Source organism: Triticum aestivum, chromosome 2A, assembly GCF_018294505.1.
Source record: "Triticum aestivum cultivar Chinese Spring chromosome 2A, IWGSC CS RefSeq v2.1, whole genome shotgun sequence".
In the NCBI taxonomy this organism is placed as follows: Eukaryota; Viridiplantae; Streptophyta; class Magnoliopsida; order Poales; family Poaceae; genus Triticum; species Triticum aestivum.
The window spans coordinates 138,389,297-138,411,629 of record NC_057797.1 but is presented as its reverse complement, the minus strand read 5'-3'; the positions used below and the strand labels follow the sequence as shown (position 1 = coordinate 138,411,629).

The 22,333-nt window shown below is 49.0% G+C and overlaps 1 protein-coding gene across 1 annotated transcript; it reads left to right on the top strand.

Annotated features, from left to right (window-relative positions):
• Window positions 1-546: 546 nt before the first annotated feature.
• On the top strand, window positions 547-12,908 carry LOC123185013 (uncharacterized). Its single transcript, XM_044597035.1, has 3 exons — window positions 547-849; window positions 2,544-2,615; window positions 12,657-12,908. Exons 1-3 carry the CDS (start codon window positions 627-629, stop codon window positions 12,755-12,757), a joined length of 396 nt encoding a protein of 131 aa, XP_044452970.1. The 5' UTR covers window positions 547-626; the 3' UTR covers window positions 12,758-12,908.
• Window positions 12,909-22,333: the final 9,425 nt, after the last annotated feature.

Below are 22,333 nucleotides of genomic sequence, written 5' to 3'. Positions count from 1 at the left end.
TAAAATAAAGTCAAACTAGAAAAAAATTCAAATGTCAAAACTAAAAAGTACAAACGGTGACAAATAATGCATATGTAATTATGGTGAAGAAACCACATTTTTATAAAGTGTTTAAATGCTCTAATATAAATAAAATAGTAACAAACATAATTATTGAAATGCCTTTACTAATTAATAAATTAAGTTACTAAATTATTTGAGGACTAGACTTTTGGTGGCAGTGCAGCTTATTGCATAGTATTTATATGTCAAGGCTCCACTTTTTACAAAAAGTCATTTGGTTCAAGTTTTAAATGGAAAACAGAAGCTAATTAAAAAAGAAACAGAAAAGAAAAGGCTAACAGAAAATAAAAGGAGAAAGAAACCTAACTAATGTACACTTAAGGCCCAAAAGGCTTGTAGCTAGCCCAGCCCACCAGGAGGTTTGCTCCTACCTCCTGTTCACAGGAGACGCGCTGGACGCGCCCGCGGCGTCCATGGACGGATCGGCCACGTGCTGGCCATCCAACTCCTCCCCGTCGCCTACAAGCCCTCCCCGACCACCCATCGGCAAACCATAGCAACCCCACTCTCCCCCTCTCGCCCCAGATCCTCCTTCCCACACACAGCCGAACGCCCTTGCCGCCATGGTCTCTGTCGATCCCGCGGTCACCGAGCCCCGTTCGCCTCCTCGACGTGCCCACCGGCTTCCTCGTCGTCGTCCACATCGCTTACGCAATCGGGGTCGAGCCGAGCGCCTCTCCTCCGACCGGAACACGCTCGTCTTCAACTCGGAACGTCACCGTTCGTCTTCGACTCCGACGCCGTGGAGCCCTCCCCGAGCCCACTTAGCACCTCTACAGGCTCGGAGTGAGCTTCTCCTCCCATTCCCCTATTTTTACCATTGAACCACCACCGTAGGCCACCGTCACCGTCGTGTCCGATGCCGTCGGAGCTCCTGCTCACCGCGTCGTTGTCTGTGCTCCCCTCAGCCCCTGGCCGTGTCCGGGCCGCGCCTACACCACACCGCGGCTGCGCCCCCACTTTGCTCGGGCCGCGCCCAATCGCATCGCCCTTACCGCATGCTGCTGCTTCCCCTGCCGCTGCTTGCTCTACTTCTGCTACTTCTCTGTTGCTCAGCTGTTGCTGCTGCTAGTGCGCCATAGGCCGCCTCCGCAGGCACCTACTGCCGCGCACCGCATCGCGGCTGCTCCTCCTCCCCGCCCCGTGTTGCCCGTCGCTACTCGCGCGCCACATGCTTGCGCATCTCGCCGTCACCCATCGACCGCCCCACCGCCGTCCATTAGCGCGTCGTCGCACGAGCACGCCTCTGGCGGCTCCTCCGACCGCTGCCGGCAGCGCCTCTCCCGGCTGCATCGCCGCCTTCACCTCGCCCCGCAGCTTCTCGCTACCTGCTGTGCGCGCTCGTCGAGCTCGCTTGCCCGTGACCGCTCCACTCCCTGGCCCTGCCCGCGACCCGTCTCACTGGCGCGCGCGCCGCCGCTTTTGCGACCGCTCCGCCCGGACTGGTCGTGCCCATCCCCGTGCCGGCGCCCGCCCCGTGCTTCTGGCTCTTGTCGCTGCCTAGCGCGCGCCGCGTCCGTCGCTGCTCTCGCTCACCCGGCCACGCTCCGCTGCGGGCGCTGCCACCGCCGTCGTTCCCGCCATGCCCCGCCTCCACACGGCCGCGTGGCCTCCCCACACGCGCCGCCCACCGTCGCCTCCCCACTGCCCCGCCTAGCGGGCTGCCCCGTCGCCGGTGGCCTCGCCCCGCTCCCGGGCGGGCTATGCCCCGGCCGCACCCCTTAAGCACGGGCGCTCACTCCCTCGCCCGCGCCCGTTACGCCTGCCCCGCAAGGCCTTTGGGCCACTGCCCAGTGGGGCCCCCACCCTCTTTTTTGTAAAAAAAGATTTTAAAAATAATAATTAAAATAACTTAATTAATTAATTAACAATTAACTAATTTAATTAATCATGTTAATTAACCTAACCTAATTAGTCTGATTAGTTAGCTAATTAACTATTAATTGATTAAGCATACAATGACGTGTGGGACCCCCTGGGCCCTGTTGACCAGTCAACGGATCAACGTTGACTGCTGACTGGGCAGTCAACGGGGCCCCCTGGTCAGCCTCTGTGCACTGCTGGGTGCACTGCACCGGGTGCACCCAGCCGAAGTCTGTTATATATCTTTCGAATTAATTTAATTGAAATAAATCCAAAAAATATTTAATGCTTTGAAAAATCATATAAAATAAACCGTAACTCGGATGAAAATAATTTATATATGAAAGTTGCTCAGAACGACGAGACGAATCCGAATACGCATTCCGTTCGTCCGCCATACGTCCCTAGCATAGCAAACATGCAACAATCCACCTCCGGTCCATCTGTCCGAAAACGCGAAACACCGGGAATCCTTTCCTGGATGTTTCCCCCGTTTGCCGGTATCACTTAGTACTGCGTTAGGTCACCACTAGCACCAGTATTGCCATGTTATGCTTTGTGATGCTTTGATTGCTCTGTTATTTATTGTGTTCCCCTCCATAACTTCTTTCCGGTAGACCCCGAGACTGCTGTTGGTACCCTTGTGATTGACTACATCGATGACGACCCCTCCTTGCCAGAGCAACCAGGCAAGCCCCCCCCTTGATCACCAGATATTGCCTATTCTTCTCTCTACTGCTTGCATTAGAGTAGTGTAGCATGTTACTGCTTTTGGTTAATCCTATTCTGTTGCATAGCCTGTCATTGTTGCTACAGTTGTTGATACCTTACCTGCAATCCTAAATGCTTAGTATAGGATGCTAGTATTCCATCAGTGGGCCTACATTCTTGTCCGTCTGCCATGCTATACTATCGGGTCGTGATCACTCTGGAGGTGATCACGGGTATATACATACATAATATACAGGTGGTGACTAAAGTCGGGTCGGCTCATAGAGTACCCGCATGTGATTCCGATGTGGGGGCTGAAAGGGCAGGTGGCTCCATCTAGGTAGTGGTGGGCCTGAGTTCCCGACGGCCCTCGACTATTACCTTGTGGCGGAGCGACAGGGCAGGTTGAGACCACCTAGGAGAGAGGTGGGTCTGGCCCTAGTCGGCGTTCGCGGTTACTTCAAAATAACACGCTTAATGAGATCTGGGTATTTGATCTGAGTCTGGCTACTGGCCTATACGCACTAACCAACTACGCGGGAACAGTTATGGGCACTCAACGTCGTGGTATTAGCCGAAGCCTTCATGACGTCAGCGACTGAGCGGTGCGCGCTGGGTTGGACCGCGTAACGCAACTTCCTTTGTAATGGAGGTTGCTAGGTCTGCTCTCCGGCCGCCCTTGCAACGTGCAGGTGTGCAATGGGCGATGGGCCCAGACCCCTGCGCCATAGGATTTAGACCGGCATGCTGACCTCTTTGTTGTGCCTAGGTAGGGCTGTGACGTGTTGATCTTCCGAGGCCGGGCATGACCCAGAAAAGTGTGTCCAGATAAAGGGGATCGAGCGTGTTGGGAAATGTGGTGCACCCCTGCAGGGAAGTTAATCTATTTGAATAGTCGTGATCTTCGGTAACAGGATGACTTGGAGTTGTACCTTGACCTTATGACAACTAGAACCGGCTACTTAATAAAACACACCCTTCCAAGTGCGAGATACAACCCGGTGTTCGCTCTCTAATAGGGCCACGAGGAGAGGATCGTCGGGTAGGATTATGCTATGCGATGATACTTGGTGAACTCACCTTCTACTCTCTTCAACATGCTGCAAGATGGAGGCGACCAGAAGCGTAGTCTTCGACAGGACTAGCTATCCCCCTCTTATTCCGGCATTCTGCAGTTTAGTCCACATAAGATACCCCTTTTCCATTTGATACCAATGCATACATATATAGAGTAGCTCCTTGCTTGCGAGTACTTTGGATGAGTACACACGGTTGCTTTGTTCCCCCCTTTTCCCCCTTCCTATACCCGATTGCTGCGACCAAACAATGGAGTCCAGGAGCCAGACGCCGCCGTTGACGATGACTCCTACTACTCTCGAGGTGCCTACTACTACGTGTAGGCTGCTGACGACGACCAGGAGTAGTTTAGGAGGATCCCAAGCAGGAGGCCTGCACCTCTTTCGATATGTATCACAGTTTGTGCTAGCCTTCTTAAGGCAAACTTGTTTAACTTATGTCTGTACTCATATATTGTTGCTTCCGCTGACCCGTCTATGATCGAGCTCTTGTATTCGAGCCCTCGAGGCCCCTGGCTTGTAATATGATGCTTATATGACTTATTTTATTTGTAGAGTTGTGTTCTGATATCTTCCCGTGAGTCCCTGATCTTGATCGTACACGTTAGGGTGTATGCTTAGTGTACGATTGAATCAGGGGCGTCACAAGTTGGTATCAGAGCCAACTGCCTATAGGAATCCCCCTTCCAACTCCTTGGCCGAAGTTGAATCTAGACATTACAAACTTTTACTAACATGGTTGTGTGGCTTAGGGGCCCACGTCGCCATTGGGTGGTATTAGGATCTTTTACTCCTTGTCTATACTCTGGGATTCTGATCTCTCTTCTATTTGGGTTAAATTGTTTTGCTAACTCCAACTCTAGGTTCTTGTAAATACTTTCTCCCGGAGAGCCCGTTCATTCCAGATGATGGCCTGCTTCACCAAAATATTCCGAAGATACTCTCCGATATTCTCTCGAGACTTTGTGCCCACCACTTTTGCTATTCCTAACCACCGATAAATCCTGATGGATAACTGCTTACACTTTTCGTTCATACCTTCATTCCCACTTGCCCCTGTTATTACTTGATACCCTGAAAAATTCTCTGATATTCCGAGAATCCTTTGTGCCCACCGCTTTGCAGCTCTTTTCCGCATTAACACCCCTACAGATAAATCCTCGCACTTATCGAGTATCCGCTCATTCCCAGTTGTTCATGTGTTTCACAAAAGTCTTCAAAATACCATTCGATCTTCTGAAAATCCTTAGGAGCTTTTTGCTCTTGAAATTCTTTCTTTCTTGCATTATGGTTAATCCCATAAGTATAGTAATCTTATTGGCATCCTTTACCACTATCATTTTGAGCCCATTGATTCAATAAGCGCGAATGCTTGCCATCCTAAATCAGATCCTATAATTGATCCTTCCGGCTCAAATGGTATTTTAAACATGAGCTGGATCTCGACCAATGAAATTGCCGTCGATTATTCCCCTAAGCCTACTCGGCTTACCCATCCTTAATCAGAGCCCTTGCTTCTGATCCCTTGTCTTGGAATTCATAATTCCTTTGCATTTGAGCTTTGAGTTAGTTGGTTGTTTCTATAATCTGATCTCCTTGCATTCTTTCTTCCTCTGGTTGAGTATCGAGGCTCACATTGGATCCCTTGTGGACCACCAGACCCTTTGACGGATTTTATCCAACAACGTCCTTCATATTCAATAAGCTTGTGAGCCTTTCCTTGGATACATAATGCCTTTGGTAAATTGTATCCTCTGCTTTCTCAAGCATGCTTTACTATCGAGCTTGTGTTTTTTTACTCTGGAGTTTGTGGTATATGTTCCTAAGATGCCCTGATAGGTTGAACCTATGACTTCCCTAATCCTTGTGAACCCAAAGGATTTCACGGGTCATACTTATCTGGTATTGCACAAGGTAAAACTTTCAACAACTAATGTCATTTTCGAAAAAAAAAGAGGTGAATGAAAGGTTATACATTGAAGAAGTGGGAGTCGACCTTGAACTTGTGTTCAAGCCCATGGACCCGACGTGGAACTTATCATGGAAGCTTCTTGCAAAATATTTAATCATTTGGGTAATTCTTTCGGTGTCATTATATTGGATCCCTTGCAGCTATGGTTCCGACCATATTATTCTTCTTTGATCCCATTTCTCAGACAAGTTGAAGTACTTGTCTTTTGCAGGTCAATGCATCTATCCAACCTCTATTTTACTCTACCTTCGAGTATACCCTCCAGTATCTCGGGAATATCAAAGAACTGTGTTGCTTCCTATGGGTCTTCTTCTAGTGTTGCTACTCACCGAGTTCAGATTCCCCCCGGGTTCTGAGTTATTTCACTCGAGAACACCAATAAGTGAATCGATTCTACACTCCGATTCAATAACTCTAAGTAATTTTCATTGCTTATGAGTTTATTAATCCTTCTAGTCATTCCTAGCCTAATCGGTTTTATCATTACCATGCGACCTTTTTAACTGTGCTAATTTTAATTGTGCTACTTGATTCTTCTTTTTGGAGCACAATTTTCGATGATGAGCTAAGCTTACGTCGATCTTCCTTGTCATATATTATTTCCTTGAACAACAATGCTTGATTTCGAGTTTGTGTCATACCCATGGTCCCAATAGCCATTCGCTTCATCATTCTTTGACTTTATGCCATCATCGATCGATTACATCTTCATGAAATATCTCGACAAATGTGTCGTGATCATCAACATTCTAAGCTCTTCCAAAATATCTATCGAATTCTTGATGAGAAATACCATCCTTGCCCCTCGATGGATTGTGTTATATTGGCAACGTTAATGCCCTCCCTCCAACACAAACTTGCTCATGTTTTGTGTACTACCTTGAGTTCCTTTCTATCTAGCTTGTGTTATGTTCTACCTTGGAGTATTACCATCTCTTACGTCAAGGATGTCTTGGGAATTTCACCACCTCTTGAATTCTTGATATAAGTGATACTTATCACCATCACCATTCTTTTCTTGGTCCCCATGTATTTCTAACTGGAATACCAACAAATGTACTATGATGTGTAATTTCAAAACTTCTAGCAACCCTATTGCTTGAGATTATTGGTTGATAGCTTGATTCTTAGTCTATTGGTTATTGAATCACCATTCTACAATCGACCGTGCTATTTAGTCCATCCTTCCAGGTGCATGTTTCGATCAATGTTTACTCGTGGATGGTCTCCTCAAACATACGTTGTTATCTACTTCGGTATGTCCAATATTATCTCCTCATTCACATGATTGTGGAAATCCAAATTTTTAGAAACCTTGATGATTTGTTGCTGAGTCCATCAGCCACCTCCTCATCCTCTCCTTGGCCTAATGATGAACTCTTGTTTTAGAACTCGCTTCCATAGTTCATTTCCTGAGAATCTTGCAACTCCATCTCGTCAAATTGTGTTGCACCCCTTCCTTCTCAGGCATCATGAGTCTCAGGTATCCTTACACCAATCAAAACTGAATCTCGGTCAGATATGATGGTTCGGAAATTTTCCAAACGCCATAACATTGGACTTTGTATAGCCTAGTAAGGTGATGTCATGCCTACCGCACCGGGCCGGAGGACCTGTTGTTATAGTTTCCTTTTTAGCAAGGTTAACCATTCTTTCATGGGGAAATTGTAAGACTTATTCTATAAGTTGTTCCTGATGAATCCTTTGTGTATCCAAGTTTGACTTTTGCTTGAAGACCATGTCAATACTATCTCAAAGCATGTTTGTGCTACTCCAATCATCAATAAGAGCATTTGAAGCACAATGCTAAATTCTCTTTATCAATTATCCAAACACTGTTATATGGGTAATGTCATGAAATTTCTCCCCCCTTTCCTAAAGGGTTTTCTACATTATATCCTGTCATGGATATCATGCTCTGCTATCCTTGGGAAGGATATACCCCTGAAATATGTGTTTAAACAAATTTTCCTTTCCATTGTTCTGTTTAATATGATGATCACCTTTTTTCCTTTCCATTGTTTTGTTAAACCCTTCTGGTGATCTATATGATCTAAGCAGTAATATTCTTCTGCTTATGAAAACACCTTGATGTACAACCGTGTCAGTAAGACCCTGTTGCTTTTGTTGATGGCATTCCGGTAACCACCAATGGACGAGAACTTTGCCTATAGGTCCGCCTCGTTTCAACGAGCAGGAAAATGGTTCTCTTCGTCCCTCGCCCTTGGTACCAACATTGTTGCCAACATAACTGGTAGGCTACCCTCTGACCTGCCTTGCTATCATGACCGTGCAAGATGTCAGTGCCCTTCCGACATTTAACCCACATGATGGGCCCATAACCCACGCGTCCTAGGATCAAAACCTGACCCTCCTGTACACCCTGTTGCCAAAGTTATTCCTCGCGCTTGGCTTCATGTGAAAGATCACGAGCTACCTGCCTAGTGATCTAATATGGTATCAGACTCAATACTTATTCTCATTGCTCTGAACCCCTTTCACCTTCTGATTAGGCCACTAAACGATTGCTTGCCCATTGGAAACTTCTCATGGTACCTTCTTACTTTGCTTTTGATATTTTCTTAAGTATCTATTCGAGGGTTACTTTGTACCACATTCCCTGAGTAATCTGCCAGATAGTCAACCTTGAAGGTCCGTTCTTCCGAAGTTACCCCTTGACCTTTCGAAAGTACGATGAAATTTCCGAAGAAAAGATGATGACTTCATCATGATGACCTGAAGCAGAGGAATGAAGACATCAATGTAATGGATCGACCTCTTCGAGAAGAGCAACCAAGACAGAGAAGATTCGCTAGAATTTCGTAACCAAACCTTTCCCCTTACTCCACCTCTTAAATCTCAGGACGAGATTTCTTGTAGTGGAGGGGAATTGTGACGCCCGGATAATTAAGCTACAGTAACCCTCACCTAATGATGCCACATCACCTCAATTATTGTTGTTACTCTTGCGTAGTTCAAAACCGATTCGAAATTCAAATTTAAAATAAAGTCAAACTAGCAAAAAAATCAAATGTCGAAACAAAAAAGTACAAACGGTAACAAATAATGCATAGGTAATTATGGTGAAGAAACCACATTTTTATAAAGTGTTTAAATGCTCTAATATAAATAAAATAGTAGCAAACATAATTATTGAAATGCCTTTACTAATTAATAAATGAAGTTACAAAATTATTTGAATATTAGACTTTTGGTGGCAGTGCAGCTTATTGCATAGTATTTATATGTCAAGGCTCCACTTTTTACAAAAAGTCATTTGGTTCAAGTTTTAAATGGAAAACAGAAGCTAATTAAAAAAGAAACAGAAAAGAAAAAGGCTAACAGAAAAGAAAAGGAGAAAGAAACCTAACTACTGTACACTTAAGGCCCAAAAGGCTTGTAGCTAGCCCAGGCCACCAGGAGGTTTCCTCCTACCTCCTATTCACAGGAGACGCGCTGGACGCGCCCGCGGCGTCCATGGCCGGATCGGCCACGTGCTGGCCATCCAACTCCTACCCGTCGCCTACAAGCCCTCCCCGACCACCCAGTGACAAACCTTAGCAACCCCACTTTCTCCCTCTCGCCTCAGATCCTCCTTCCCGCACATAGCCGAACGCCCTTGCCGTCATGGTCTCTGTCGATCCCGCGGTCACCGAGCCCCGTTCGCCTCCTCGACGTGCCCACCGGCTTCCTCGTCATCGTCCACATCGCCTACGCCATCGGGGTCGAGCCGAGGGCCTCTCCTCCGACCGGAACGCGCTCGTCTTCAACTCGAACCCGACGCCGTTTGTCTTCGACTCCGACGCCGTGGAGCCCTCCCCGAGCCCACTTAGCACCTCTACAGGCTCGCGGTGAGCTTCTCCTCCCATTCCCCCTATTTTTAGCATTGAACCACCACCGTAGGCCACCGTCACCGTCGTGTCCGATGTCGTCGGAGCTCCTGCTCACCGCGTCGTTGTCCGTGCTCCCCTCGGCCCCTAGCCGCGTCCGGGCCGTGCCTACACCACATCGCGGCCGCACCCCCTCTACGCTCGGGCTGTGCCCAACCGCATCGCCCTTGCCGCATGCTGCTGCTTCTCCTGCCGCTTCTTGCTATGCTTCTGCTACTTCTCTGTTGCTCAGCTGTTGCTGCTGCTAGTGCACCATCGGCCGCCTCCGCAGACACATGCTGCCTCGCACCGCATCGCCGCTGCTCCTCCTCCCCGCCCCTTGTTGCCCGTCGCTACTCGCGCGCCACATGCTCGCGCATCTTGCCGTCACCCGTCGACCGCCCCACCACCGTCCATTAGCGTCGCACGAGCACGCCTCTGGCGGCTCCTCCGACCGCTGCCGGTCGCGCCTCTCCCGGCTGCATCGCCGCCTTCACCTCGCCCCACAGCTCCTCACGACCTGCTGCGTGCGCTCGTCGAGCTCGCTCGCCCGCGACCGCTCCACTCCCTGGCCCCGCCCGCGACTCGCCTCACCGGCGCGCGCGCGCCGCCGCTTTCGTGACCGCTCCGCCTGGACTGGTCGTGCCCATCCCCGTGCCGGCGCCCGCCCCGAGCCTCTGGCTCTTGTCGCTGCCTAGCACACGCCGCGTCCGTCGCTGCTCTCGCTCGCCCGGCCACCCTCTGCTGTGGGCGCTGCCACCGCTGCCGTTCCCGCCATGCCCCGCCTCCGCCCGGCCGCGTGGCCTCCCCACACGCGCCGCCTACCGTCGCCTCCCCACTGCCCCGCCTAGCGGGCTCCCCGTCGCCGGTGGCCTCGCCCCGCTCCCGGGAGGGCTATGCCCCGGGCGCACCCCTCGAGCACGGGCGCTCACTCCCCCGCCCGCGCCCGTTACGACCGCCCCGCAAGGCCTTTGGGCCACTGCTCAGTGGGGCCCCACCCCCTTTTTTGTAAAAAAAGATTTAAATAATAATAATTAAAAATAACTTAATTAATTAATTAGTAATTAATTAATTTAATTAATCATGTTAATTAACCTAACCTAATTAGTCTGATTAGTTAGCTAATTAACTATTAATTGATTAAGCATACAATGACATGTGGGACCCCTTGGGCCCTGTTGACCAGTCAACGGGTCAACGGTGACTGCTGACTGGGCAGTCAACAGGGCCCCCTGGTCAGCCTCTGTGCACTGCTGGGTGCACTGCTGGGTGCACTGCACCGAGTGCACCCAGCCGAAGTCTGTTATATATCTTTTGAATTAATTTAATTGAAATAAATCCAGAAAATATTTAAAGCTTTGAAAAATCATATAAAATAAACGTAACTCGGATGAAAATAATTTATATATGAAAGTTGCTCAGAACAACGAGACGAATCCGAATACGCATTCCGTTTGTCCGCCATACGTCCCTAGCATAGCGAACATGCAACAAACCACCTCCGGTCCGTCTGTTTGAAAACGCGAAACACCGGGAATCCTTTCCCGGATGTTTCCCCCCTTTGCCGGTATCACTTAGTACTGCGTTAGGTCACCACTAGCACCACATATTGCCATGTTATGCTTTGTGATGCTTTGATTGCTCTGTTATTTATTATGTTCCCCTCCGTAACTTCTTCTCGGTAGATCCCGAGACCGCTGTTGGTACCCTTGTGATTGACTACATCGATGACGACCCCTCCTTGCCAGAGCAACCAGGCAAGCCCCCCCTTGATCACCAGATATCGCCTATTCTTCTCTATACTGCTTGCATTAGAGTAGTGTAGCATGTTACTGCTTTTGGTTAATCCTATTCTGTTGCATAGCCTGTCATTGTTGCTACAGTTGTTGATACCTTACCTGCAATCCTAAATGCTTAGTATAGGATGCTAGTATTCCATTAGTGGGCCTACATTCTTGTCCGTCTGCCATGCTATACTATCGGGTCGTGATCACTCTGGAGGTGATCACGGGTATATACATACATAATATACAGGTGGTGACTAAAGTCGGGTCGGCTCATAGAGTACCCGCATGTGATTCCGATGTGGGGGCTGAAGGGGCAGGTGGCTCCATCTAGGTAGTGGTGGGCCTGAGTTCCCGACGGCCCTCGATTATTACCTTGTGGCGGAGCGACAGGGCAGGTTGAGACCACCTAGGAGAGAGGTGGGTCTGGCCCTAGTCGGCGTTCGCGGTTACTTCAAAATAACACGCTTAATGAGATCTGGATATTTGATCTGAGTCTGGCTACTGGCCTATACGCACTAACCAACTACGCGGGAACAGTTATGGGCACTCGACATCGTGGTATCAGCCGAAGCCTTCGTGACGTCAGCGACTGAGCGGCGCGCGCCGGGTTGGACCGCATAACGCAACTTCCTTTGTAAATGGAGGTTGCTAGGTCTGCTCTCCGGCCGCCCTCGCAACGTGCAGGTGTGCAATGGGCGATGGGCCCAGACCCCTGCGCCATAGGATTTAGACCGGCGTGCTGACCTCTTTGTTGTGCCTAGGTAGGGCTGCGACGTGTTGATCTTCCGAGGCCGGACATGACCCAGAAAAGTGTGTCCGGACAAAGGGGATCGAGCGTGTTGGGAAATGTGGTGCACCCCTGCAGGGAAGTTAATCTATTCGAATAGCTGTGATCTTTGGTAACAGGACGACTTGGAGTTGTACCTTGACGTTATGACAACTAGAACCAGTTACTTAATAAAACACACCCTTCCAAGTGCTAGATACAACCCGGTGTTCACTCTTTAACAGGGCGACGAGGAGAGGATCGCCGGGTAGGATTATGCTATGCGATGATACTTGGTGAACTCACCTTCTACTCTCTTCAACATGCTGCAAGATGGAGGCGGCCAGAAGCGTAGTCTTCGATGGGACTAGCTATCCCCCTCTTATTTCGGCATTCTACAGTTCAGTCCACATAAGATACCCCTTTTCCATTTGATACCAATGCATACATATATAGTTTATCTCTTTGCTTGCAAGTACTTTGGATGAGTACTCACGGTTGCTTTGTTCCCCCCTTTTCCCCCTTCCTATACCCGGTTGCTGCGACCAGACGATGGAGTCCAGGAGCCAGACGCCACCATTGACGACGAGTCCTACTACTCTCGAGGTGCCTACTACTACGTGCAGGCTGCTGACAACGACCAGGAGTAGTTTAGGAGGATCCCAGGCAGGAGGCCTGCACCTCTTTCGATATGTATCCCAGTTTGTGCTAGCCTTCTTAAGGCAAACTTGTTTAACTTATGTCTGTACACAGATATTGTTGCTTCCGCTGACTCGTCTATGATCGAGCTCTTGTATTCAAGCCCTCGAGGCCCCTGGCTTGTAATGTGATGCTTGTATGACTTATTTTATTTGTAGAGTTGTGTTGTGATATCTTCCCGTGAGTCCATGATCTTGATCATACACGTTTGCGTGTATGATTATTGTATGATTGAATTGGGGGCGTCACAAGTATTGTTTGGGTTTCAATTACCAGGGAGCGAATACGCTCGACCTAGTTCTCGATTGATTCTTACTTGAGTTAACCTTCCGCCGGGTCACCCCTTTATATACAGGTGGATTACCGAGGGCTTATAGAATCCCGGCCGGCTCACACAAACGTGGTCGGCTCATTTCTAACTAAGCTTGCCTTAAAAAAGAAGTTAAACATATGGCGGCTCATCCCTTTGGGCCTCAGATCACCTCTAGGTCTTGGGCCTCCAATAAGCCTGCTTCATGAACCGCCATCTTCATATCTCCTTGGACCTTATCGAGCTTCTTAATCTTTAAGCCGCCAGTGGTGTGACCCGGCGTGACCGCGGTAACCCGCCATGACATCAGGTGCATTAACTGCGCAGAAGGCCCAGGATATCTTTTACAGATCCTTATCTTTAATGAACCTCTGAAAATCGAGGCGTCTTTGTAGCCACATAATCATTTTTCAGCCTCCTCGATATCCGTGCATGCCATCCATTCACTTCCTTATAAATAGGGACAGGGGGTCCTCCTTTTTCCTTTTACCCTACCCCCTTGTCTTCATCTTCCTCCTTGCGACGCCTCAGCAGACCCAAGCTTCGCCGCCACCGTCTTCCTCCAGCGTCCTCAACTTCAGCCATTGCGTCAACCTGAACGGACCAGAAACCTGCGGCGCGCCTCCGCTATTCATCAGCATCAGTAAGTGTTTGTTTTTTCCCATAATAGATCTGCATTAGGGTTCTATCGTTCATCGGTGTTCTTTGCTGTTCTTCGTTGCTCTCCTTAGAACATGTAGTAGGATCTGAACATAACACTAGAGTTGTATGGTAGTAGTTGTAGCACCCCTTTTCAATCACAAAAAACACCTTCCCTGTATAAGAGCTCGTGTGAACACGCAAGTTCTTCTGCTGCCGCCACCTTAGATTTAGAATTTATTTTGTTTTCTGACCTGTTTGTAGGTCCAAAATTATATAACTGATCTGTGGAACCTATTTATCCATCACTTAGCAAAATTTCACTTATAGATCTGTCGCACTACAATCATGCAGGCAGCTTATACAATAAGCCGTGACCCGCCATATAGCATTAGTCCCCTTTTAAGCCACCAATATATGTTCACAATCTGTATAACCCGGTATCGTCTTTCGGTTTAACCATGCTGGCCTTTATAATACTTACTCTTCTGCATATGAATTGGACTTGCGTAATGCACTTACTTTTGATCACTGGTCGGCTTAATAACATAACCTTAATCCAGCAATATTTTCCTTTTTAGGCTTCCATCAACAAAATGACCAAAATTGTTACCTCATGCAACTGGGTCGCCTCCCGGTTTACCGAGAAGACGTTGAACGAACATGTTCAGGTGGGTGTCTTAGCCGCCAAGAACGTTATTCACTGGAGAGTCCCAGCAACCGAGACCACCCCTAAACCCAAAGAAGGCGAAGTTGTAGTTTTTACTGATCACATGCTCCGGGGGTTCACTCCACCCGGCTCAAAATTCTTCCGTGATGTGTTGCACTTCTTCCAACTCCATCCGCAAGACATCCGGCCTAACTCTGTTTCTAACATCTGCAACTTCCAAGTCTTTTGCGAAGTGTATCTTCAACCGGAGCCCACTGTCGAATTGTTCAGGGAATTCTACTACCTGAACCGCCAGACTGAGTTCACGGACGAGTCTAGCTTAGAACTAGGGGGCATTTCAATTCAGAGGCGGAAATTGTAACACCCTCGATGCGACTATAGCTCCCAGGTGTCGAGGCACGACTTAGAGACATAATCGCATTGAAGGCATATGTCGCAAGTTAGCCAATCTTCACAACATCCCATGTAATATGATAATAAAAGGGGAGATAACATAGTTGGCTTACACTCGCCACGTCAAACAAGTACATAAATAACATTACATCATCCAAACACTCATGGCCCGACTACGGCGCCAAAATAAAAGACAACCCAACATGCTTCACGGTCCCGATCACCCCCAACTGGACACCACTACTGATCATCAGGAAAGGAAACATAGTAACCTTGAGAGTCTTCATCGAACTCCCACTTGAGCTCAAGCGTGTCTCCTGGAGCGGAATCATCAGGCCCTGCATCTGGTGTAATAGTAATCTGTGAGCCACAGGGACTCAGCAATCTCACACCCTCACGATCAAGACTATTTAAGCTTATAGGTAAGGCAAGGTAAAAGTATATGTGGAGCTGCAGCAAGCGACTAGCAAAAATGGTGGCTAACTTATTCGCAAAAGAGAACGAGAAGAGGAGGCAAAGCGCGAGCGAGAAACTAGAGAGCAACCTTCGCAAACATTACTCCAACACCGTGTCCACTTCCCGGACTCCGCCGAGAAGGGGCCATCACGGTAACACACTCAGTTGATTCATTTTAATTAAGTTAAGGTTCAAGTTATCTACAACCGGACATTAACAAATTCCCATCTGCCCATAACCGCGGGCACGGCTTTCGAAAGTTCAAAACCCTGCAGGGGAGTCCCAACTTAGCCCATGACAAGCTCTCACGGTCAACGAAGGAATAGACCTCCTCCCAAGACGTTCCGATTAGACTCGGTATCTCGGTTCTTCAAGACACTTCGACAGGTTAAAACAAGACCAGCAACACCGCCCGAATGTGCCGACAAATCCCGATAGGAGCTGTACATATCTCTTTCTCAGGGAACACTCAGATTGTCTAAACTTCCGGTAGGCCAGCCCAGAGTTGCCCCTGGTAGCCACCGGCGGCTGACAGTTTGGACCAGCACTCAGAGGAGCACTGGCTCGGGAGGGGTTAAAATAATGATGACCCTTGAGTCTGCAGAACCCAAGGGAAAGAAAAGGCTAGGTGGCAAATGGTAAAACCAAGGTTGGGCATTGCTGGAAAAGCTTTAATCAAGGCGAACTATCAAGGGGTTCCCATTATAACCAACCGCGTAAGGAACGCAAAATTCGGGAACATAACACCGATATGACGGAAACTAGGGCGGCAAGAGTGGAACAAAACACTAGGCGAGAGGCCGAGCCTTCCACCCTTTACCAAGTATATAGATGCATTAAGATAACATGGCAATATAATGATATCCCAACAAGTAAGTAAATGTTCCAACAAGGAACGGCCTCCAATCTTCACCTGCAACTAGCAACGCTATAAGAGGGGCTGAGCAAAGCGGTAACATAGCCAATCAACGGTTTGCTAGGACATGGTGGGTTAGAGGTTTGACATGGCAATCTGGGAGGCTTGAAAGAAAGTGGTAGGCATCATAGCATTGGCATAGCAAAAGAGCGAGCAAACTAGCATAGCAAAGATAGTAGTGATTTTGAGGGTATGATCATCTTGCCTGCACAGTTGTCAGAGTTGACTGGATCCTCGAAAGCAAACTCAACGGGCTCCTCATTAGCAAACTCGTCTCCCGGCTCTACCCAAACAATCAACAAGGACACAAATCAACCACGTGCAAGGATCAAACAAGATGATGCAAAGATGATATGCTATGCGGGATGCGATGCGGGATGCATATGCAAGATGTGACAAGGCATGCATGAACCTGGCCTCAACTTGGAAATCCAAGTGTACCACTGGAAAGATGAGATGAAATCTCTTGAAAACGATATAAAGAACGCCAGAATCGAAGTTACAGTTTGGAAATGGCAAGCGATTCAAAAATGACACCGGTCTGCGATTTACAGCAAATAGCCATCTAAATGCAATGAGATGAACATGCTACAACTCCCAAACATGGCAACAAAATACATGGAAGGGATGCATTCAAGATGCTTAACAAAAGTCTAGCACTGAGCTACGGCCAATTCATCTATTAACAGGTTCAAACAAGCATGGCAAAAATGCATATGGCAAACAGATCTCAGACTTAGTGAAATTAATACTTGTCTGGAATTTCAGATCAGGTAGCACTCTTCGGAGCAACAAAACTACGTGCTGCAAGAACTGAACATGGAAAAGGAAAGCATGGCATGGAGCTACTCAAAGAGCTTAACAAAAGTCCCTTAGTGACCTTGAGCCAAAAGGGATCAGAAAATACAATTGCAAGCATGTGAACATGGCAAAAACATAATCAATTTTCAGACTTAGTGAAAACTGGAGCATGCTGAAAATATAACTCAAGTAGACATGTTTACGAGCTCGATGCACTCACCACGGAGCAAGTCATGAAAAACTAAGCATACACCCATCAAGAATACACAAAAAGCAAGCTAGACATGGCAAGAACAATAACATAGCATGCACGGATCAACTACAACATCATCGGCATAATTGCAAACAAGTTGACAATCTGCCCAGATTCACAAAGTAGCAAAAGTAGAGCTTGATTGACTCAAGCTAGGATGCTCCATAATTGCAAACAAAGACATGGATGGATAGAACACTACAAGATTAACAAAACATCCTTACTGATCATCCTCAAAAGAGGCACGGATCACTAGGAAACAACATGATCATATGGCAACATGAGATAAACAGATCAAGGACTTAGTGGAAATGCTAAGTCCCTGAAATCAGAATTACCAAGTGCACCATTTTGCAAGCTTGTACTAGTCACCCCACACATCACAAAAATACGTGGGTTGCACCTCTAGAAATATGACAAAACCCTTAACAAAACATATGTAGAACATCAGGGCATATCATGCACACATTAATCATGGCAAAAATGACAAAAAGCTAAATGGAGCAGCAGATCTGACAATTATCTCAAGTAGCCCTCTTCTAACAGCATTTCGGGCATCAAGATGAACTCAAATGAAAATGATTCAATGGAATGAAATGATGTACTCTCTGAGGTGAACATTTTGATATGCTATATGCCCAAATCGGAGCTACGGATGCAAAGTTACGGAGCTATGAACATGGACATATGGATCTGAAAATTCCGAGGACTTGGTAGAAAAAATCAACCTCCAGATCTAGGGTTTCAGTGGCACGCAAAACGAGGCGGCCGGATCTTCGCCGGAGTTCGTCGCCGGAGTAGGAGGGAGAGGAGGCCGGTCGGAGTCGGCGGCGGCACGGCGCCAGCGCGGCAGCCTAGGCGGTGCGGGGGCAGGCGAGGCGGCGCGACGGCCGGCGGCCGGGCTGGAGGAGGACGGCGACGGGGTTGCGGAGGAGGCGGCGGCCGGCGTCGGGCCCGCGGGGGCTCTCCCCGGGCCGAGCAGGCCGGTGCGGGCATGGGTGGCGGCACGCCACGTGGCACCACGCCACTGGCTGCGGGCGGCGGCGTCGATTTGTCCGGTGCGGCCCGGACGTGTCCGGCGCGCCGGATGGAGGGAGGCTAGGGTTTTGGTGGGGAGGAGAAGGGGAATTTCGGGGCTGGTCTTTAAATATGCATAGAGGGAGCTAGGAGAGTCCAAATGAGGTGCGGTTTTCAGCCACGCGATCGTGATCGAATGATCTAGATGATGGAGAAGTCTTAGGTGGGTTTTGGGCCAAATTGGAAGGGTGTTGGGCTGCAACACACACGAGGCCTTTTCGGTCCCTCGGTTAACCGTTGGTGTATCAAACGAAGTCCAAATGATACGAAACTTGACAGGCGGTCTACCGGTAGTAAACCAAGGCTGCTTGGCAAGTCTCGGTCCAATCTGGAAAGGTTTAATCCCCACACACGAAAGAAAGCTAGAAATGACCACCGGAGGAGAATGAAGCGCCGGAATGCAAAACGGACAACGGGGAAAATGCTCGAATGCATGAGATGAACACATATGCAAATGCAATGCACATGATGACATGATATGAGATGCATGACAACGACAACAACACACGGAGACAAAAACCCGAACCCGAGAAAAATAGAATAACTTAACGCCGGAAACGGCAAGAGTTGGAGTACAAATTGGGAAAGTTACATCCGGGGTGTTACAGAAATAAACCACATTTCTTGCTACTGCACCTCCTAGCCATTCGAAGGATTGGAACCAGACTTGGTTCTATTGCAAAGACACCTCTCCAGAAGGAGAAAATCCTCTGCCAAGTTACCGTGAAAACTGAAATGCTAAGTCCCTGAAATCAGAATTACCAAGTGCACCATTTTGCAAGCTTGTACTAGTCACCCCACACATCACAAAAATATGTGGGTTGCACCTCTGGAAAGATGACAAAACCCTTAACAAAACATATGTAGAACATCAGGGCATATCATGCACACATTAATCATGGCAAAAATGACAAAAAGCTAAATGGAGCAGCAGATCTGACAATTATCTCAAGTAGCCCTCTTCTAACAGCATTTCGGGCATCAAGATGAACTCAAATGAAAATGATTCAATGTAATGAAATGATGTACTCTCTGAGATGAACATTTTGATATGCTATATGCCCAAATCGGAGCTACGGATGCAAAGTTACGGAGCTATGAACATGGGCATATGGATCTGAAAATTCCGAGGACTTAGTAGAAAAAATCAACCTCCGGATCTAGGGTTTCGGTGGCACGCAAAACGAGGTGGCCAGATCTTCGCCGGAGTAGGAGGGAGAGGAGGCCGGCCGGAGTCGGCGGCGGCACGACGAGCGAGGCGGCGCGGCGGCGGGCGAGGCGGCGGAGCGGCCGAGGCGGCGCGGCGGGCGAGGCGGCACGGCGGCCGGCGAGGCGGCGAAGCGGGCGAGGCGGCGGGCGGCGGCTCGGGCGGCCGGGCTGGAGGAGGACGGCGGCGGGGTTGCGGAGGAGGCGGTGGCCGGCGTCGGGCCCGCGGGGGCTCTCCCCGGGCCGAGCGGGCCGGTGCGGGCGCGGGTGGCGGCACGCCACGTGGCACCACGCCACTGGCCGCGGGCGGCGGCGGCGATTTGTCCGGTGCGGCCCGGACGTGTCCGGCGCGCCGGATGGAGGGAGGCTAGGGTTTCGGGGGGGAGGAGAAGGGGAATTTCACGGGTGGTCTTTAAATAGACATAGAGGGAGCTAGGAGAGTCCAAATGAGGTGCAGTTTTCGGCCACGCGATCGTGATTGAACGATCTAGATGATGGAGAAGGCTTAGGTGGGTTTTGGGCCAAATTGGAAGGGTATTGGGCTGCAACACACACGAGGCCTTTTCGGTCCCTCGGTTAACCCTTGGAGTATCAAACGAAGTCCAAATGATACGAAACTTGACAGGCGGTCTACCGGTAGTAAACCAAGGCCGCTTGGCAAGTCTCGGTCCAATCCGGAAATGTTTAATACCCACACACGAAAGAAATCTAGAAATGACCACCGGAGGAGAACGAAGCGCCGGAATGCAAAACGGACAACAGGGAAAATGCTCGAATGCATGAGATGAACACGTATGCAAATGCAATGCACATGATGACATGATATGAGATGCATGACAACGACAACAACACACGGAGACAAAAACCCGAACCCGAGAAAAATAGAATAATTTAACGCCGGAAACGGCAAGAGTTGGAGTACAAATTGGGAAAGTTACATCTGGGGTGTTACAACACTCCACCACTACGAAAGGATCTCGTCCCGGGATCTAGGACTGAAAGAACGTCGGGTACTCAGAACGGAGGTGATCCTCACGTTGCCAGGTAGCTTCACGGTCGGAATGGTGTGACCACTTGACTTTGAGAAATTTGATTGACTTATTGTGAGTCTTGCGTTCAGTCTCTTCAAGAATAGCAACTGGGTGCTCACGATAGGAAAGATCTTCTTGGAGCTCAATGTCCCCGAAGTTGGCGGTGCGGTCAGGAGTCTTGAAGCACTTTCGGAGCTGAGAGACATGGAACATGTCGTGAACATTTGCAAAGTTTGAAGGAAGATCGAGTTGATAGGCGAGGTCGCCTCTCTTGCTGACAATCTTGAAAGGTCCCACGTATCTGGGAGCAAGCTTCTCTTTGATACCGAAGCGACGAGTACCTTTCATAGGAGAGATGCGGAGGTAAACATGATCTCCGATCTCGAAAGCCAAATCACGGTGCTTACTATCATAGTAGCTCTTCTGGCGGGATTGAGCTGCTTTGAGGTTATCACGAATGACTTTGCACATTTCCTCTGCCTCTATGATTAAGTCATTACCCAAAAGCTGACGTTCACCGGTTTCTGTTGGGGAACGTTGTAGAAAACAAAAAAAATTCCTACGGTTTCACCAAGATCCATCTATGAGTTCATCTAGCAACGAGTGATCGGATTGCATGTACATACCTTTGTAGATCACGCGCGGAAGCGTTCAAAGAACGGGGATGAGGAAGGCGTACTCGACGTGATCCAAATCACCGGAGATCCTAGCGCCGAACGGACGGCACCTCCGCGTTCAACACACATACGGTCAGCGTGACGTCTCCTCCTTCTTGATCCAGCAAGGAGGAAGGAGAGGTTGAGGAAGATTGCTCCAGCAGCAGCATGACGGCGTGGTGGTGATGGAGCTGTAGTACTCCGGCAGGGCTTCGCCAAGCACTATGGAGGAGGAGGATGTGTTGGAGAGGGAGAGGGAGGCACCAAAGGTGTGGGGTGAGAGGTCCTCCATCTCCCCACTATATATAGGGGGGCCAAGGGGGGACACCGGCCCTAGGAGATCCAATCTCCTAGGGGGGCGGCGGCCAAGGGAGAACTCCCTCCTCCCCAAGGCACCTAGGAGGTGCCTTCCCCTTTTGGGACTCTTCCCTTCTTGAACCCTAGGCGCATGGGCCTCTTGGGGCTGGTGCCCTTGGCCCATGTAGGCCAAGGCGCACACCCCTACAGCCCATGTGGCCCCCCGGGGCAGGTGACCCACCTGGTGGACCCCCGGGACCCTTCCGGTGGTCCCGGTACAATACCGATGACCCCGAAACTTGTCTCGATGGCCGAAATAGCACTTCCTATATATAATTCTTTACCTCCGGACCATTCTGGAACTCCTCGTGACGTCCGGGATCTCATCCGGGACTCCGAACAACATTCGGGTTACTGCATATACATATCCCTACAACCCTAGCGTCACCGAACCTTAAGTGTGTAGACCCTACGGGTTCGAGAGACATGTAGACATGACCGAGATCGCTCTCCGGTCAATAACAAACAACAGGATCTGGATACCCATGTTGGCTCCCACATGCTCCTCGATGATCTCATCGGATGAACCACGATGTCGAGGATTCAATCAATCCCGTATACAATTCTCTTTGTCAATCGGTATGTTACTTGCCCGAGATTCGATCGTCGGTATCCCAATACCTCGTTCAATCTCGTTGCCGGCAAGTCACTTTACTCGTACCGTAATGCATGATCCCGTGACCAGACACTTGGTCAATTTGAGCTCATTATGATGATGCATTACCGAGTGGGCCCAATGATACCTCTCCGTCATACGGAGTG

Bases quoted from the DNA above. Each gene is read 5' to 3' on its own strand.
- LOC123185013 (XM_044597035.1), top strand. From the start codon at position 627: ATGGTCTCTGTCGATCCCGCGGTCACCGAGCCCCGTTCGCCTCCTCGA. The intron at 850-2,543 runs GTGAGCTTCTCC...TCTTTCCGGTAG, and splicing joins AGCACCTCTACAGGCTCGGA to ACCCCGAGACTGCTGTTGGT. The intron at 2,616-12,656 runs GCAAGCCCCCCC...TGCTGCGACCAG, and splicing joins CTCCTTGCCAGAGCAACCAG to ACGATGGAGTCCAGGAGCCA.